Source organism: Clarias gariepinus, chromosome 2 (assembly GCF_024256425.1).
Source record: "Clarias gariepinus isolate MV-2021 ecotype Netherlands chromosome 2, CGAR_prim_01v2, whole genome shotgun sequence".
In the NCBI taxonomy this organism is placed as follows: domain Eukaryota; kingdom Metazoa; phylum Chordata; class Actinopteri; order Siluriformes; family Clariidae; genus Clarias; species Clarias gariepinus.
This window is the reverse complement of record NC_071101.1, coordinates 44,622,872-44,643,700: the sequence shown is the minus strand read 5'-3', so window position 1 is coordinate 44,643,700 and position 20,829 is coordinate 44,622,872. Positions and strand designations below refer to the sequence as shown.

The window sequence follows — 20,829 nt, the reverse complement described above, 5'->3', positions numbered from 1 at the left end:
TGCTGCCAATAATCTGAAAAAAAAGGTTGCGTAATCCGTATCGAGGGTGAGAGGCTTTGGCTTTGCGTAGTAGTTATAAAGATGACCTGAGCTTAATTTTAATTATTAAAGACACACACACACACAAACCACTTTTTATTTAGTTTTAATTGAAACGACTGAATCATTTCGTTTTTGCAGCCTCAGTGATTTGAGATCATATTGGTTCTGTTTGGTGGCACTTTGCAAACAATCCAAACTGAGTTCCTGTCGCATAGAGCCAAAGACATGCACAGCGAAAGCTGTTCAGCTCCATGACATCTAAATGTGTACCAGGTTTCACATGTATATGTGGAAGTGTGTATGAGCTATTAAGCAACCGTCATCTCATGAAAAGGCCTCTGTGCCACGCCCTCTGTGCCAGTCAGGTGTCCTAATGGCAGAAGATACCAACCTGTGAAAGAAAGAAAAAAATCCTTAGAAGAACAAGAGGGCCCTTCACACATTATGTCATAGTGTTTCCTATGTGTATCCATCCATCCATCCATCCATCCATCCACTTAGGAACCTCTGTATTTGAACTAGTAGAGGACTGTAGAGGCCAATGATGAATGCCATTGCATTTATTCCCATTTTACGACTGTGGTAAGACCTCTGGTCAAAATTTACCCGTGCACTTACATACTATGGCGTTTACCTAATCTGCACGTCACCTTTTGCATGTTTACCTTCATCCTGCACTTTCTGCTAATTGCACTTCTGGTTAGACCTAAACTGCATTCCGTTGCCTTGTACTAGTACATGTGTAATGACAATAAAGTTGAATTTATTCTAATCTAATCTAATTTGTTTGCATTGTTGGAAGAAACCAGAGTTCGAGGAGGAAATTCACCAAGCACAGGGAGAACATGCAAACTCCATGCACACAGTTCCAATGTGGGAATCGAAGTCATCTATGTATATAATTAACAGTTTTATATATATATATATATATATATATATATATATATATATATAACTTTATAACATATATATATATATATAAAACTTTATAACATATATATATATATATATATTTGTGTGTGTGTGTCATTATCATATTTATAGGTGATAAAAATTTTAAATAAAACAATAACAAAATGTATTGTAATAAAACATAATAATAATAAAAAAATAATATATGTAAAAACAAATAAACAGCACGTGATGTTTATAAATAGTGTGTATTTATGTATTTAATGTTTATTTATTTATTTTTAAATATTTATTTTGACCAGCGACCATGACACTTTACGCAACCGCGCGCGCGGCACGCAGATATCGCTGTTTGTAGTTCCCGCGCGCCCGCGCCGCCGCAGTCGCGGACAGGGTGCCCCGCGCTCCGAGAACTACAGTTACCCAGAATGCTTGGCGGTGCGATGGAAACCACGTCACCGAGCAGCCAGTGAGCGTCGAGCGGAGCGGACCAACAACCCCAAACAAGGAAATGGTGGGGGGGGGAGGAGGAGGTAAAAAAAAAAAAAAAAAAAACATAACAACGATCCGATTATTTAATTAATGCGTCTCATAATTAATATTTCATCGGATCGCCAATTAAGAAGAAGCGGATATTTATGGGTTAAACGGAAAAAAAAGACATGGATTACGACTTCAAGACGAAGCTGGCGGCTGAGCGGGAGAGAGTGGAAGATCTGTTCGAATATGAAGGTTGTAAAGTGGGTCGCGGCACCTACGGGCATGTTTATAAAGCCAAGCGCAAAGACGGGTGAGCAGGCAAACAAACAAACAAACAAACACACAAACAAACAAACACGCTGCCTTCTCGCTGGCTTTACTGCGCGCGCTTCTAACGGTTGATCGCGCGTGCACGGGATTAGTGTGTGTATATATATATATATGACGTGTATTTATATTTATATATATATACGTGTGTGTGAGAGAGAGTGAGAGCTCAGGCTGTCACTGTTTTTGTTTTCACACACACACACACACACACACACACACACTTCAAAAACACCAAACACAGCCGACGGCTCGCGCGCTCATGTTGACTGTAGCGCGCGTGACCCCCGACCTGCACCAACTTTCTTCTGTTTCCACGTCGTTTCATATCGACTCCAGTCAGACTCAGTCCATCCCGTCTGATCGGTCAAACATCCCGCCATCAGTCAATCACACTGCAGCGGCGCACGTGACGTTAAACAAGCTGCTGTATGTATGTACAACAACAACAACAACAACAGCAGCACTATGTAATGTTGTTGTTGTTGATGATGTTGTTTAGAGATGGGCATGTCAGGGATGAACCGATACGATATTATCACGATCCCTCTGTGCCGGTTCGATCCGTATTGCCGTTCTGTAAAGTATGACGATTTATTAGAGATGGAGGGAAAAATTGCTTACGAATCTGTGTGCTATAAAAATGTAAAAATAAACCCTAAATTGTTTTTACGTTCATTATAGAGACGAACCGGTCGACCGGCCAGTGACCCGAATCGTCCGGTCTTCAGTTTGATTGGTCTGCTCTGACTCGGCCTTCAAATGTAATCCGTTCCAGATGTAATGTGAAACGGTTTGTCCCATAGGAAGTAATGTAAACGCAGATAATCCGCTCCAGCCAGCCGAAAATATGACTAATATTACCAAAAATCATGTTTTTGTGTATAAAAACAATCCGGACATTCGGAAAAGACATCTGCCTGTTTGGGTGGTTTTAACTCGAACGGTTAAGGTTGTAGAGTACTGGTTTTCTGATCAGAAGGTTGGGGGTTCGAGCCCCAGCACCTCCAAGTTTCCACTGTTCCACTGGGTCTGCTCCAGGGGGCGCTGTATCCTGATTGACCCTGAACTCTGACCCCGGCCTACTAAAGGACATGTGAAAAAATAATTTCACTTTACATATAACAAATTATTATTATTATTATCAAAATATGAAATAAATAGACATTAAACATCACTTAACCTTAACTTCTGATTCAGACTGTACACGTACACCAAAAATAAGAAGAAAAATCATAAAAAAAGAGACAAGTGATACCGTTATCATCTTGGCCTTGCACACCTATATATAAATAAAAATGCATTTTGACCCAGCGCTAATTAGATCCCACCTTTCTTCCATGGCACTGAGATCATGTGACCTGTGACCGCATCGTCTTTTTTTTCAAAACGACCATCAGGGCACAGACACAGAGCAGACTCGTGAAAACAAGACGCAGGCTTTTTTTTAGAGAATCTGCCAAGAAAAATCTTCGCTTGTTTGGGTCTCTGACATCTTGTTAGTTTCAACACTTTGTCACGTCACTGTCGCATTTGCATACTCATTAATATTCACCAGCGTCTGCCGAAGATGGGCGTGTACACGGGATCACCTCGGTCTGCGTTTGATTATTTCACTGTTTATACAACACACTGTATTTGCTTTAGTGACTTTATTGATTTTTTTAAATAATTTTTTTATTATTTTAACACAAATTCTTACAAATGTAATATAAACTTTGAGAACCGTGTATGGTCTGTGTATCCATCTTTCATTTATTTCTCTTCTCTCGGCATCGACTGCTTTAAAAATGAAACTGAAAGTAGCTGTTTTTACTAAATAAAATAAAATAAATAAAATTACAACTTAAACAGCCTGACATGATCCACAGGGCGAATTATCCATCAGAAAAAAAAGTAAGGAAAGAAAAAAAGTTCTCTGTAACCCTGACGACCATAATGCTGAGTTTTAATCTCCGAGCGCGTGCACATCATCAGACGGCTGTATCGATTTGCCAGCTGCGATTTAAAGCACACTAATGCACTGTACTGTTAAATCCTCTGAGTATGTCAGGTGCATGTCTGGCGTCTAACTCACAGCTTCACGTGGAAGAAGGGATTTTGTTGTGTTTGGATAAAAATAGGTTGTGTGGTTACCGACCATGGAAAATGCCGTAATCGTGTTTTAACCTCACAGATTTTTCCTGTCTTTGTCGGCTGGTTGCGTCTGTTTAAAACGGTCATTGTGTCCATGTTGAGCTGCGGCCTCGTGAGAGCTGAGGATGTCGGGTGTTTGGGAACGGTGTGTTTTCTCTCCGCAGTCTCACACACAGACACACACACACAAACACACACACAGGGAGTCTGCAGGCTTGACTGCACACCATGAGGGAGGCGAGGAGCTGAAGTTACAGCTATAGTGTAATAATAACGAGAGAGTCTGGTCCCTGTGAAATCATTAACACATTGATGCCCAAATTCTTAATCTTTCTCTGTTCTGTATTTTCAGTCAGTAAACAACATGTACTTACTTAAAGTATTTTTTTAAACCCTAACTAACAGCTACAAGATGAGTTTGGAAGATGAGAAATAAATCCTAAAATATCGAGTCCTAATACACTGTGGGTGTGCAGTCGCATCGGCTGCTGGGGAGTTTTCATTGCGTCACTGCTGCCAGATGCAAAGTACAAGCAGATACACACTATGCAAAAGTCGCGGTTCTGTGCATGCAAACCTGAGAGACAGTCACAGAGCGTAGAGAGACAGAGAGAGAGAGAGAAAACTCAAGGACAGTTTATAACACACTGTCTAATCAGATCAAATCTCATAGTCCGATCAAATCAAATAACCCATTGTCCAATCAAATCAAATAACTAATTGTTTAATCAAATTAAATAATGCATTGTCCAAATAAACAGACTCCTGTCTAATCAGATCAAATAACTCATTGTCCAATTAAATCAAACTACTCTTGTCCAATCAAATCAATTAACTCTTGTCTAATCAAATCAAATAACGCATTGTCTAATTAAATAACTCACTGTTCAGTCAAATCAAATAATGCATTGTCCAATCAAATCAAATAATGCATTGTCTAATCAAATCAAATAATGCATTGTCCAATCAAATCAAATAATGCATTGTCCAATCAAATCAAATAATGCATTGTCCAATCAAATCAAACTACTCTTGTCCAATCAAATAAAACTACTCTTGTCCAATCAAATAAAACAATGCTTGTCCAATCAAATCAATTAACTTTTGTCCAATCAAATAATGCATTGTTCAATTAAATCAAACTACTCTTGTCCAATCAAATAAAACAATGCTTGTCCAATCAAATCAATTAACTCTTGTCTAAACAAATCAAATAATGCATTGTCTAATCAAATCAAATAATGCATTGTCCAATTAAATCAAACTACTCTTGTCCAATTAAATAAAACAATGCTTGTCCAATCAAATCAATTAACTCTTGTCTAAACAAATCAAATAATGCATTGTCCAATCAAATCAAATAATGCATTGTCCAATCAAATCAAACTACTCTTGTCCAAAAAAATTAAATAACTCTTGTCTAATCAAATAAAATAACCAATTGTCCAATCAAATCAAATAATGCATTGTCCAATCAAATCAAATAATGGATTGTCCAATCAAATCAAACTACTCTTGTCCGATCAAATCAAATAACTTTTGTCTGATTAAATTTATTAATGCATTCACCAATCAAAAAAAAATGTCCAATCAAAATAAATATCTCTTGTCCAGTCAAATCAAATGAATAACATGAATGGTAAATAAAGCTATGGAGACTAAAACCACATGTTTATTTCTGTGGTACAGTTGGACCTTGTAACATGGGCCTCTATGGGGATCGACTCACTTTTGGAGAGAGCATCCTAGTGGTCATTTAAGGAACTGTATTTTTTTACAGTTTATTTTTTCACATGGTACTCATTTTTCAGAACCGGAGTTCACCCCCTGGGTTCTATGAATGGCGTATAATTTAATCGTGTTAATGTAATAGCTAATTGTAACATTTAATTTGCTGTCTTGAAAGACTCTGTCCTCCGTAAAGCCCGGGTCGTAGATGTCAATAAGTCAGGCTGTTTAGGAGATTAAAATTTTTTTTTTCTCGCTTTTTGTTGTCGCATAACGCGCTGTGTCTTTGTTCATGTGCTCAGGAAGGACGACAAGGAGTACGCCCTCAAACAGATCGAAGGGACCGGGATCTCCATGTCCGCCTGCCGAGAGATCGCGGTGAGTCTTAAACATCACACACATCACAAACAATCTAATCTCGAGGCACTGAAAGTCCCCACTAATGTTTCTATGCTAGGACTAATCCGATCATCCAGCCCTAATACCGTGTGTTAGATAGTCTGTCGTACGCTCTCATGTTACTCCTTTGTCATGCCCTTTTCAACTGGAATAGTGTTTTGCAAAAAAAAAAAAAAAAGGCAGAAATTCTGCGTACAAACTCGTCACAGATGCGGCCCTCACTGAGAAGCTCATCTTCTGAGCAGATGCTCCTGAGATGTGGACTTTTTCGTCCAAATCAAATTTCCTCAAAGAAAATGAATTCCATATTTAATTCAGAGTACGGTTTTTTATTTATCATTGTTTAATTTCCTTTCTTAACCAGTTCTTCCTAGGGACTGCTGGAATTCCACGGTACTGGAACAGTTTTGTAGTTATTATGTTATGTGACGCTGTATTATGATTGATGTTTTGTGGTCAGTAGTCCCTTAATACATGCAACACATTAATAAAAAAACTATTTTTACCAGTTAAATCAATTCCTCTGGAGCACTCAATCATAAAAGAATAATAATGCATTATAACACTCTGGGAGGACCTAATACTGTATCTTCAAAGTGTAACGATGAACATCTGCCTTTGATTATAACCTATATAATTTCAGCATAAAAAGATCAGTATTTTGCTAACATTTTAGAAAGTAAATGACAATCAGAGAGAGAGTTTGTGTCTCTCTAAAGGTCTGGAGGTTATTGTTCTCGTTGCTCTCGAGTCTGCTTCACTTAGGGACGATGCATCCGCGGCCCTTGGGATAACTATAAGTAGCTTACGTTCCTTACAGAGCGCTTTAGATGCTCACAAACACCTGGTTCTTCGTAATCACATAACACACAGTACACACGGGATGCTCTGCATTAGCTCCCAGGCTTCTCCGTGTCAACGAAACGTGAATTGACTTCACTCCTTCAGAACAACTGAACACAGGTGCTTATCGAAGGACTGTTTCCGTGATAACGCGCCAGTTTGATGATCTCGCAATTATCTTGGACGAGCGATACTGATATAAAATAATATTACATAAGCATGAAGTTTTTGTGTTTTCCTCAGAATTTTTGGGTCAAAACGCACCATCAGTCTTTCAGCAATATATGGTAGAACATTCTCATGTGATAGATCACTGGAGGTCCCGTCCAGTACCCACAAATCAGTGGTGTGTCATGGGCTTTATGTGTCACCTTGTCATTACTGTCCAAGTAAAAAAAAGAGAAGCAGGAATCTGCTTGTAGAACAAAGCTTCGTCATTCATCAGCATTTTAGAGGGTTGCTTTCACAACATGGCTCTGTTTATTCATGAATGTTGAGGAACTGCTTTATCCTTGGTCACTGTGGTTTGTTAGAGTAATTGGGTTTGGTCCAACTTTCTGTTAGAGTGAGTGGGTTTATTTAAAATTTCTTGTTGTAGTAATTGGGATTAGTTTTTTTTTTTAGTTCTAATTAACTTTCTGTCAGCATCATTTGGACTGGTCACACCTTCTGTTGATTGGTTTAAATCTCTGTTAGAATGAGTGGGATTGTTTAAACTTTCTGTTAAAATGATTCTGATTGGTCAAACTTAAAGCAATTGAGATTAGTTACACTCACTCATTGTCTACACCGCTTTATTCTGTATTCAGGGTCGCGGGGGGCCTGGAGCCTATCCCAGGAGGATTAGGGCAAAAGACAGGGTACACCCTGGACAGGGTGCCAATCCATCGCAGGGCACACACAGTCATTCACACACTTTGGGAGTACCAATTAGTCTAATCTGCATGTTTTTGGACTGTGGGAGTAAACCGGAGTAAACCCACCAAGCTCGGGGAGAACATGCAAACTCCACGCACACAGAGATGGGAATCGAGCCTGGCCGGGAATCAAACCCAGGCCATGAAGGTCCAAGGCGACAGTGCTAACCACTATACCACCGTGATGACTGTAACTGGGATTAGTTACACTTTCTGGTAAAGTTTGATTGAGAAGGATTGGTTAAACTTTCTGTTAAAGTGATCGGCATTGGTTAAACTTTCTTTCAGAGTGAGTGGGAATGGTCAAACATTCTTTTAGCGTAATTCCATCCATCCATCTAGGAACTTCATTCATGGCATATCGTGCTATGACAGTTCTTTCCACATCACACTCACTCTCTGAGCAGACGTACACTACCTCAAAAGTTTTAGAACACTTTCTAACTCCATGATGGTTCCTGATTTTTATTTTTTTTTCTACATTGTAAAGGAATGCTGAAGGCGTCCAAAAAATGCATTAATCTCCTTTGAACAGTTAATGGTGAGATGTTTCTGCTACTTCTGCTCTGTAAAGATTTCATAACGCCTCTAATCTGAGGTGCTGTTAATTGGTAATTTTTCAGGCTGATAACTCTAAATGAACTTCTCGTCTGCGGCAGAGGTAGGTTTTGGTCTCGCCCTCCTGGGACGGCCTTCATGAGAGCCAGTTTCATTATGGTGCTTGACGGATTTTGCAAATGCACTTGACAATACTGTTCTTGCAAGAACTATTACAGAAAGGCTGACCTCTGTGTCTTAAAATAACAACTAACTGTTGTTTTTGTTGTTGTTACATAATTACCTAATTTCATATGTGTTATTTTATGGTTTTGAAATCCCCAGTATTGTTGCAGAATGTAGAAAATAAATCACTAAACAAAAACAAAGAAATTTGCAAGTGTTTTAAAACTTTTGAACGGTAGTGTATGTTTATTAAGTGCCCAAGCCGGATAGAACCCGTCTCGGATGACATCCCTCTCTCTGTCATTACCTGCTTACCAGAGGTGTGTAAACATGGTTACTGTTCTTGTTGCTGTTGAGTCTGTTCCCATTGGCGACGCCACATCGGAGGCCCTGGAGTAGACTATAAGCAGTTCGGCACTCCTTATGGATTACTTCGGATTTGCTGGCAGCACTCCGCTCTTCCTAATTAGAGCCGCGTGATGAGAGCAGCACACCTGGGCCGGCGCCCGTCAGCTCCCGTATCCTGGCCACCATCAAAACATGAATGACCTTCGCTCTACTCGTCAAAACACGGAACATTTTCACCCTACGGAGCCATAACAGATCCTTGTACATAATTAGAGCGGTATATGTTGCTTACAGAGAGCGGTAACGGCTAACTGATAAAACACTGTGGTGGCGTGGTCATTAATAATCAAGAGCATGGGAGTCAAGGTACCACCCGTCACTATCACGTCCTGAAGTGTAGAGCAGTTCTCTTTCTTTGAAGTTAATAAGACTTCAAAGGAGAAGATGCGAAGAAAGAGACTTTACAGTATAAACCCGCAACTTCTTCCTTAACAATTTCACTACTCTAATATAAAAGAAGCGGCTCTTAATATATAAAATCTGGTTGGAGGTTATGACATCATGGGGCGGGGCTTATGCGTCCACCAGGTCCAGCAAAGTGCCTCATGGGGTTTCTTCCAAACTTGTGGACGGTGAAAGTTCATGAACAGTGCTGGAAAACTTGAGAATCTACACACAAACTGTGTCATACAATTAAGGAGAAAAGTGTCAGATTTCAACATCTTTGGAACACTTTTTTTTTTAATCCCTGCGTAATTTCTTTAACTGACGCAAATGTAAACATGTATATAAGTGTTCGTTCTTTCTCTTGCCTCTAAAACACTGACGTAGCACTGATGTGAACGTTGGCAGAATCACAAGCCTCTTATGATGAATGGTGTTGCATCATGTTTATAAGTCATCAGGGAAGTCATTACAATATGTTATGAAAACTTTATGAGGTATAATTAGAGTTAACAAGCTGGAGAAAAACATACCCTGTGTATCATTGTTGTATTCTCTTTTTTTTTTTTTAAGTTACATGATTATTAAGTTACATGATTATTAAGTTACATGATTTACTGTCTGGGGTTCTTCAGTCGCTCAGGTCGAGACTCAGCAACCTTATGGGGCAATAAAATGAAGTCGACATTGAATGTACAGAATCACCAGGTTATCACATCTACGGACTTGCAGGAATTCAAACTGTGAAGCATTTTTTAACATGAATTCCTGCAAGTCCGTAGATGTGATAACCTGGTGATTCTGTACATTCAGGTCGACTTCATTTTATTGCCCCATAAGGTTGCATAAGAGTCTCGACCTAAGCGACTGAAGAACCCCAGATCATAACTCTGTCTCCAGAGGCTTGTACAGTGGAAACTGTGCGCAATCGCTTCCCTTCTCACCCTGACACGCCCATCACTCTGCAATAGGCTCAATCTGGACTCCTCAGGTCACATGACCTTTGCCTATCACTCCAAAGTCCAATCTTTACACTCCCTAGCAAATTTAAGTGTTTGTTTTTTTTCCCTCACTAACAAGTGGTTTTCTTATGGACACACCCAATCCTGTAAACCCAGTTTAATTCCAAACTTAGTATTTAAGTGATTTCTTGATTAATTTTTTTGGTTAGTTGAAGCTTCTGTACAGTCTTGACAGGTTTTGATAATAAAATGTTGGCCAGGTCTTGGCCCAGTTCCAGTCATTTCAAATCTCCTTAATTGTATTTTGGTGCCTGATAACAGGACCCTTCTGAAGTGGTGACTTTTTATGTTTTTGGTGGCCGGTCTGTTTGTATAAAACTAAAAGCTGCTGGGATGAGATAAGTTCTGTCAGTTAACAGCCGCAGAGGGTAAGGAAGAGGAAACACTATAAAGTGAAGACCAGCGATTGACTAGAACAATAAGCTCTTTTAATTCTATTCAAACTGCTCCACGTGTGTGTGTGTGTGTGCCTTGCCATGTGGTGCAGCTTTACTCTGTTCGACTGGCTTAGAACCAAACCATTCCTCAACCTTCCTTGGTGTGAGTTGGTGGAGATGTGATTTCTTCCAGCTCCTCCAACTAGAGACTAAAGAATAGGCTTTTAACTAGATTAATAATGAGACTAAAGTAATTCACTTCATGTCCTGTATGATTTTTGTTTTTACATTGTGTAGCATTCTGCATTCTGTTAGGCATCATACAAACTTTACAAAGTTTTTTCACCTCGATTGTCGCAAAACGAGGTATTGTTTTTTGTTTTTGTTCCTAAAACTACATGAAGTCGATGGATCTGGCCTTTCCTGCCCCAAAAGGTGACGAGGTTGATTTCAGTCAGGCGACGAACTCGTGCTTAATTCGTTATCACGTTGCAACATTCCTCATCTGCAACAGACTGGCGGTTATCTTGGTATCTCCACAGGCATTGACCATACCAAGCTACTGTATAAACCTTAAAAAAAAAACTGTGCAGGCCCTCAAAATCATCACATTCGTACCTGCGACACACCTTAGATGTGAAACTAACGTTTCCTCTTCATCATCCGAGGCAACATACAGAGACTACAACAAGCACAAACGCCGGACAATAGATAAATACACAGAACATGGCCTGTAACCTGGAATCTGTCAGTAGGTTAGCGACAACAGGTTTGTTGCCCCATGAAGTGTCCGATCCAGTATGGTATGTGTTTGCCTGAGAGGTAGTAGGGACGTGATGAGTGAGACTGGGGTGTCTGGAATGCCGGTGGCTCTGACGAGGCACGGGTTTCTGTACGAGGTGTCAAAGATGTCTAAGAGCTGCTCAGCACACGTCCTGAGGTATGTTATCTCAAACCCTGGACATATTCCAGACAGTCGCCCTGATGTCTATTTGGAGACGGACAAACATGTGGTAAGTGGAAATCAGGACGGTCGTACCCGCTGGCATGTTGTTCAAACCATAAACAGATACAGTTCAGTCCGTGTCAAAGTAAGGCATTAGAATAACAATCAAGTGGTGTAGCTTTGCAGTTTATGGCTCTCGTCTGTGTTTGGGACACTACTGTGGATTCTTTCTGAATAGTCGTTCTTCAGCACCTGTTTCGCACCTGTTTCAGAACCTGTTGGTCATGTTTCAGAAGTCATCAGATTAGCGTAACACAGAGATGTGCTCCGAGCACCTGAGGTGGAGGAGGGGAGCAGCCCTCATCGTAAACAATCGTAAACAAAAAGTCATAATGCATGTCAGATATGCGCCGGATATCTCGATCTCAACTGAAAATTTTAAGCAAGGGTTGTTCCAAAGGTCAAGCAGGGTTTTTGATCAGAGGTTGATGTTATGCACTGTCCTTCACCTGTCTGAAGCACTCACCCGACCGCTTTATCAGAGCTTGATTGTGGAAAAATCCATGGCATTATTTCCATCGTTCTGTACCTCCTGGTTTCTGCTGCCACGGTGTTTCAACTGATGTTTGTTTCCTGTATTTTTTTCAAGCATCGTATAGTCTCACAAACCCATTTTTCACGTTCTCTGGCAGCCCTTTTCTATGTTTAGCCAAAATGTCCTGCTGTTCATGTGTTATTATATAACTTCCATTTATTAGCGATGGGGGGATAATCAATGAGAACAGTGATGATCTTTCAAAGATACAAACATGCATTCGTAGGATTGTTTAGTTGCGGACGTTAGAGCATATGTCATGCGTCACATTTGTCACAAATGTGTAAAAGCAGCAGGGATGAAGCTGGTAGTGCTAAGAAGCTCCAAGCAATAACAATGAAGACAAAAGTAAAAAATAATTGAGAGAATGGAGCTAGATGAAAAGGTAACAGACATCGCTTAACCATCGGCACGATTCTAAAGAATGAGGACAAGATCATGGAGCATGTTAGTTTTTTTTACTGTGTATAGCCAGTAGGGTTGGGTACCGAAAACCAGTACCTATATAACTGGTATGTACCGGACCGAAACAGAATGCGGATTTCAGTGCGTCATTTCGGTGCCACTTAAATGCCTGAACTGTCGTTGAAATATTTGTTCTCTGGATTCATATATTTTTGTAGATTAAAATTGTATTTGATTAAACAAAAAAATTAAAGCGCGAATCATCAGGAAATAAGACCATCTGAGATGCGCGTGAATGCAGCAGCTACTGTTACACTTGCTCTGACGGCAGCAGGCGGTCTACCGCTGTCTTAGCTTGCTAAATTAAACTTTCGTTAAAATGCCTAAAACTAAACGGTCGAAAGTGTGGCAATATTTCACAAGAAAGGATTTCGACACCGCGACGTGCAGCAAATGTTTTACAGCAGTTGGGTGTAAAGGGGGAAACACGTAAAATCAAATGAAACATTTGCGGGCACACGGAATAAACTTAAAAGCAGAGGGATGCACCGTGTTTGACAGCTTGCGGACAACAGCTGGCACTATCGGTGTGGTCGACCCCAGCCTCAGTCTTACCAACCGTAGCAAAAAGGAGTTCACTGATTATGATGACGACAGTAGCCTTTCCGCAAGTTGGTAGTAAGCTAATGTAATGTTAATTACAAAATGCAAATCTTGCATTCATGCTAACAAATGGTCAAACGATTTGTAAAATACTAATGTAACATGGTTTCTGTTTATAATTATGGCTTCCCAGCTAGTAAAAATAGTACTACAACAGTACGTATATATATATATATATATATATATATATAAAAACATTTAATATATTGTTTAATTTTAAGCATTTAACTTTTTGTTCAATAAAAATTTATTCTTGAGTCATCCACCATCATTTTGTGGCTTTTGTAAAGTATCGGTTCAGGCACCGTTTTGGCACCGGTACCTATTAAAAGTATAGATTTGGCACCGGTATTGAAAAAAAACCTAAACAATATCCAACCCTAATAGCCAGTTGTATTAGTGTCCTAGTACCTGGACAGTGTGTGTTGGACTTGCAAACAAATTGGACTTACGGATGAGCTTTTGGAACAGAACTCGTTTGCATGTAGGGACTTACTGTATTCACACACTTGCAGACACTGTGTAGTAGGAACAAGGCAGGGTAAAGGCATTGGACTACAGTCCGGAAGGTCCCAGGTTTAAACCCCACCACCACCACCACTGCTGCTCAGATGTATAATGAGATAAATACGTAAGACACATTGGATAATGGCTGTAAATGCTGTAAATGTAAATAAACTAAATAAATGAAAACACTAATCTGTCTGGATTTATTTTTACTTTTTTTTAAGGTAAAGTTCAGGTTAATACGTTTTATTTTTACTTTATATTTTATTAATTATTTTTATGTATAAATTTTTTTGGGCTGTGGAACGAATAATTTAAATTTCCATTATTTCTTATGGAAAAATTTGCTTAGATTTACGAGTGTTTTAGAATACGAGTCAGCTTCCGGAACGAATTATGCTCGTAATCTGAGGTTCCGCTGTACCACGGTGAACGCTGATGGCACAAAGGATCACTGTACGTTTATTGTCCTGCGTGTGGGTGTTTGGCTCCTCGTGTCATTCCCTTTAGCTCACACTCACACAAATCAGCTGTGACCTTCTGCGATCAGATTGTTTTCCTGACGAACACGTGGCTTTATTTCTGTCTTCTTTTTCTTCTTCTTTTTTCCCATTCTTTCAGTTTTTTTTTCTGTCTGTCATCTTATGTTGAAACTTGCTCCTCATGGCCTCGTGTATAATCCGCATTAAAGGCGGCTGGTTACGGCTTGACCTTTGCCCCCAACACTTACTACAAATTCCTCCAGTTTAGTGCCAGAATCCTGCTTATCTCTAACTCTCTCTAGTCACCCTGTATTGCTCTTTACTTGCCGGGCTTGCAACACAGTGACGTAAATAAAGATTTATTTTCTTTTTCATCTTTTTTTTTTTGTAGTGTTAAACATGTAGTGAGGAGATTATACAGTGCAATTGTTTCTGCTACTGTTAATACCCTTTTCTTCCCTTAGCAAGGACATTTCTTTTGACATTTATATTTTTATTGTTTTGTATTTTTATATCCAATAGAAGCTTGTAAATGTGTGAGAACAATACAAAGTGTGTGTGTTTGTGTGCATGTACATTATGGGTTCGCTTTGGAGAAACAGGACGCACGTGCTCCTGAAAAAAAATCCATCAGCATTGTCTGATTGTTCATTGGCAAAGCTGGCACACGGCACATACGCCCTCTGTCTCTATCGCTCTCTTTCTCTCACACACTCTTTCTCTCTCTTTCACACACACACACACACACACACACACACACACACACACACACATGTGCACAATCAGAGCAGGCCCGCAGTGGATAAAACTGGACTGAACCAGTGGGCGAGAGTGTATGAGGTCGTTCTCTCAGAGTGTGTGTAAGATGAGCTCAGTAGCTAAGCTGGCACTCTGCTTTTATAGCCTCATCCCTTCATCCCGGTCACTGAGGTCACTTACTTTCTCATTTACGTTCACGTTTACGGCAATCGCACATATCCAGAGCAGCTTTATAATAATAAACACATCCTTGAATTGGTTCACTTAGTTACTGGTTAAGAGGAATATTAGTCTAAAACACATTTGGGGAGGTTTTTTTGTGTTTATTAATGTTTGTACTTCAGGAAAAGGTAGATTCATCTTGGGTAGTTGAACTGCTAGAGGAAGTTCTACCTACGATACCACCAAGGTGCCAGAGAGTTTCGATACAGGTGTTCCACGAACCCTAAGAGATGAAGGATTTGAGAAAACGTGGTGCAGCTCGGAGTCCGATCACCCGGAATGAAACATCTGTTCAGTTTTTAAGTTTCAGCTGCCATCTGTGATGAAGCTGAGCTAAGACATGAGTGACTGAGGGAGAGAAAGAAAGGAGGAGGTGAGTGTCATCTGCATAGCATGCATTAAAAAAAGTGAGCCTATGACCTTATCAAGTAATCAGGTACAGAGTGAGAATAGAAGAGGACCAAATACTGAGCCTTGAGGAACACCAGTAGAGAGTCTGTAGGAAGCAGATGTTGGATCCCTTTTGATGACGTCATTGACCCTCCTAAGTAGGACGCAAAAAAAAAACTGCCAGAGACAGGAGACAAGAGAGAGTCTTGTAGTTGACCGTGTGTCAGACGCTGCTAAAAGGTTGAGGAGGAGAAGGAGGAAAGATGAGAATTTGATCTAGCAGCCAAATGTAGTTTCTCAGCGAAAGGCGTTTTTTTGTGGAATGTGCTGTTTTGAGGCCAGATCTTGGAGGTTGTGCTGTAAAAGATAAACAGACCTTTGATTGTAGACCTTGTATTCAAGGAAAAGCGAGAAGCGATAACGGTCAGTAGTTGCTAATGTCTGCAGGAACCAAAGTGGGTTTCCTCAGGATGAAGATGGACCTTACTCTTTTGAATGCAGCAGGTACATGAGCAGATGTCATGGAACAATTGATTTTTTTTTTACTTCACAATGGAGTCAGGAATAAACATGACTAACATCACAATGCTGTTAACACTAATGTATTTTTAGTTTTAATTAATTTATTTTTTTTATTTGATTCAGTGACCCAAATGTTTCTCGCCTGATTCGTCTAGGTTTTAAAGTGTTACAAAACGTCAAAAAGTATCTAATATGCATTTAAACGATGTGTTTGTTGTTAAAATGTCATGTCTTATGCCAGTCTTTCGCTCCACACTCCATTCCAGTAGGCAGCAGTATTGCAACAACAGCTCATCAACTCAAAAAGAAGAAAAAAACATAATCATTATCAATCATAATCAAAACGATTTTGCAAGATGAAAGCGGTTTCTGCAATATATATTTCTTGTATTTGTATTTGTAAGGCTTTTGTCAATTCAAATTTAAAAATATTAAATAACACAAAATAGTTGACTAACAAATGATTGATTAAATTTCACAGCTCTAGCGGACAAGGCTAATGATATAATATTACTTTAAATAAGAGTTTAAATTTTTTACCTCTATAATCCTTTATTGATGTTAATCTTTCTTTCTTTCTACTTAAAAAATGCTTATTTCCATGTTGATTGTTTTTGTGCTTATCCGATCAATTATTAATTGCCAATATTTAGTAATAATCTTATATGTTGTTTGTTTATTTAATAAATAATTCATTTCGTAACTATGAATAATTACTTATATCGGAAGTTTTCATTAGGACCTTCCTCGCTTTGTTATGTCCTCATCACATAGTTTCTTGTTTTCTTTCTCCCACATAATCCCTAATATAATAGGAAGTGATGTCAACTTCTTATAATAAGACGATTTCAGCATACGAACGCCTCGCCTTAAGAGTTTTGGTTTTACGAAAACTGAAACAAGGTGTTTCACAATACAAAATTTATTCTTAGGTACTCGCCTTCGTAATGGAATAAATTAACTCAGGCAAAAATACAGAAATATTTATATTTCTAATTTTTTTAAATGTTCTAATATGTAAATTACATCAATAAGCCGATCAAAGTCGTTGAGTTTAAGGTAAAAAAAAAAAAGTTGTTTTTTGCAGTACACATGTACAGTCTTTGACAAATCATCATACGGGTGTGTCAGTCAGGGGTGCACAAACTTTTGTAAGTAGTGTTTGAATAATTGATAGTTGTGTAAAGTTTTTTTTCGAGGTTGCGTCATTAATCTGTATAACCTCCAGAGAGAATACACATGAGTCTCGTTACCCAAGATGGCCGCCTTCGTCACGCCTGGAAGATCCTGCACAAACCTGAAGAACTTCAAACACACACTCGTCGAGTACATGTACAGTACGTGGAGATTATTTTTGGCTGCGCCAATCCCATCCTATCCCTTTAAGACAAGCCGTGTAAAAGGATTAGAAAGTCAGTCAGGTGAGGAGCAGTAAAAAACAAATCCCCAGGCGTGTTTTTTTTTCTTTCTTTTTTTTGCCTGCATAATCTCCTCAGACGGGGCGTGAAGGTTTCTTCATTACAGTACACCAGATAATCTCACCGCCTCATCGGCCTGGTTAGCATCAATGCTAATGGAATCTGAGTGTGTGTGTGTGTGTTCTTAGAAAGGGACAGAGGGTATAATCATGTTGAGTGTCTCATTATGTGTGTGTGCGTGTGTGTGTTTCTGCAGACGTGTGAAAGTTTAAACCTGTTTTATCTCTAACCCACGGTGCTCCATTGTGTCTGTACAGAGGAGATCTAAAAACCTGTGTTTCCATAGCGAGAGGCAAATGTGTGTGTGTGTGCGTGTGTGCATGTGTTAATGCACACAGGAGATTGAAGCTTCTGTGTTAGTGCATGCAGACCAATAATCTTCGGCTTAATGTGTATGCGTGTGCGTGTGTGTGTGTGTGTGTGAGAAAGAGATCAACAATGCTTTTTCGACCATGGAGACATCTGGTTCAGTCCAGTCTTGTCCACTATGTTCCAGTCATCACGTCTCAGGCCTCGGTCTTTTTTTGTCAGGAAAAAAAAAACCTTGACAATGCTTAAATTGTTCTTATTGTTTGCATGGTCAATCGACGCTTACCGTAACACTTATAACTTCCAAATAAAAGCTAACCGTAACATTTATAATTTTTTAATAAATGCTAATCGTAACACTTATAACTTCTCAATAGACGCTAACCATAACACATATAAATTCTCAATAGACGCTAGCCGTAACACTTATAACTTCTCAATAGACGCTAACCGTAACACTTATAACTTCTCAATAGACGCTAACCGTAACACTTATAAATTCTCAATAGACGCTAACCATAACACTTATAACTTCCAAATAAAAGCTAACCGTAACATTTATAATTTTTTAATAAACACTAATCGTAACACTTATAACTTCTCAATAGTCGCTAGCCGTAACGTTTATAACTTTCAATAGACGCTAACCCAAACACTTATGACTTTCAATAGACGCTAACCATAACACTTATAACTTCCAAATAAAAGCAAACCGTAACATTTATAATTTTTCAATAAACACTAATCGTAACACTTATAACTTCTCAATAGTCGCTAGCCGTAACATTTATAACTTTCAATAGACGCTAACCCAAACACTTATGACTTTCAATAGGCGCTAACCGTAACACTTATAACTTCTCAATAAATGCTAACCGTAACACTTATAACTTCTCAATAGACGCTAGCAGTAACACTTATAACTTCTCAATAGACGCTAACCATAACACTTATAACTTCTCAATAGACGCTAGCCGTAACATTTATAACTTCCAAATAAAAGCTAACCGTAACACATATAAATTCTCAGTAGACGCTAACCGTAACACTTATAAATTCTAAATAGACGCTAACCATAACACTTATAACTTCCAAATAAAAGCTAACCGTAACATTTATAACTTCTCAATAGACGCTAGCAGTAACACTTATAACTTCTCAATAGACGCTAACCATAACACTTATAACTTCCAAATAAAAGCTAACCGTAACACTTATAACTTCTCAATAGACGCTAGCAGTAACACTTATAACTTCTCAATAGACGCTAACCATAACACTTATAACTTCTCAATAGACGCTAGCCGTAACATTTATAACTTCCAAATAAAAGCTAACTGTAACATTTATAATTTTTCAATAAACGCTAATCGTAACACTTATAACTTCTCAATAGTCGCTAGCTGTAACATTTATAACTTTCAATAGACGCTAACCCAAACACTTATGACTTTCAATAGATGCTAACCATAACATTTATAACTTCTCAATAAACGCTAACCGTAACACTTATAACTTCGCAATAGATGCTAGCCGTAACACTTATAAATTCTCAATAGACGCTAACCATAACACTTATAACTTCCAAATAAAAGCTAACCGTAACACATCTGCCAAATGCCTAAATGTAAATGTAACACTGGACACACCACACCATGCTTAAATTCTTTAATCCCTTTGAATATAATAAAATTTCTGTAAACACTAAACACAGTATTTTGTGACACTATAAAGTAAGAGAGAAACAGATATTAATGTTTATTTGTTTTGTGTTCCTGCGGCTTTATGAACCAAACTGAGCTCGACATTGATGTTTATGGATGAGCCGGTTTAAAGCATTCTGTCTCTCTCTCTGTGTGTGTGTGTGTGTGTGTGTGTGCAAATTCTGAGCTGAGTCATACCCTTTCGCATGATAAATTACCCCTGGGATGGTGGCCATCTTATTTTCCATGTTTACTCTTATTGCTCTTTGCAAGTCAAGGGCCAGCGTTAAAGAACCTCATAGCCATGTATGAACCGAACCTTTTGCTCCGTGTGTGGTTGTGGATGTGTGTGTGTGTGTGTGTGTGTGTGTGTGTGTGTGTCTGTTTATGTACAATATCATAGACGGTTAAAATTCTGTTGCGTTCTTAAGCAACAAAGGAAAAACTTGAAAATGTTTTATATATGTTATATAAATGTTAATATCAGCCTTAACCGGGACACGAAAAGTGTGTAGTGTGTGTATTGTGTTTGTGTGGATAACACACACTTGGGTTCATTCCCAGTTATTTGTTTATTGGTGTTTGTTTCCGTCACCTGTTTACTCTAAGGCTGATTTACAAAATGGCATTGCCTCCATTACATAGGGTGTGTGTGGGTGTGTGTGTGTGTGTACACCCTGTGCTCGATACACCATGTTACAGAAAAACCCTAATGACTTCAAAACCTGCTTAAATTAATTAATTTATGCTTGTTTAATGTAAATATAATAATAATTATATTCCCACAGGTTTAGATTTATAAACGCTTACCGTAACTCTTATAACTTCTCAATAAACGCTAACCTTAACCCTTGCGGTCATTACTGTGTTTTATATATATGTATATAAAACCGAATTGCGCAATATGGAGTTTCATCCCAGCCTAGGCAATATGATGAACTGCATTCTATTTTATTTAAGCTAACTACACAAACATGACTCAGCAAAACAATTCTATATATAACGCCTCTCAGTACACGTTTTCAAACACACGTTCTTCGCTTAAGTTTTCTTTAAAAACGCAGGAAAAAATGAGTCCGCATTGGTCAGGACAATATGACGGCTGCTCGTGATGATGATGATGATGATGATGATGAGTTGGAGAAATCGT

The 20,829-nt window shown here is 38.8% G+C and overlaps 1 protein-coding gene across 2 annotated transcripts in view; it reads left to right on the top strand.

Annotated features, from left to right (window-relative positions):
• Nucleotides 1–1,382: 1,382 nt before the first annotated feature.
• cdk19 (cyclin-dependent kinase 19) overlaps nt 1,383–20,829 on the top strand; it is a 67,465-nt gene continuing 48,018 nt past the window's right edge. The window contains exons 1-2 of one of the 2 annotated variants that reach the window (XM_053479862.1): nt 1,383–1,744; nt 5,928–6,003. In XM_053479862.1, the coding sequence (XP_053335837.1) occupies nt 1,617–1,744; nt 5,928–6,003 (204 nt within the window). In that variant the 5' untranslated portion in view covers nt 1,383–1,616. The remainder of the gene's footprint in view (nt 1,745–5,927; nt 6,004–20,829) is intronic. The other variant, XM_053479855.1, reaches the window with a different exon arrangement.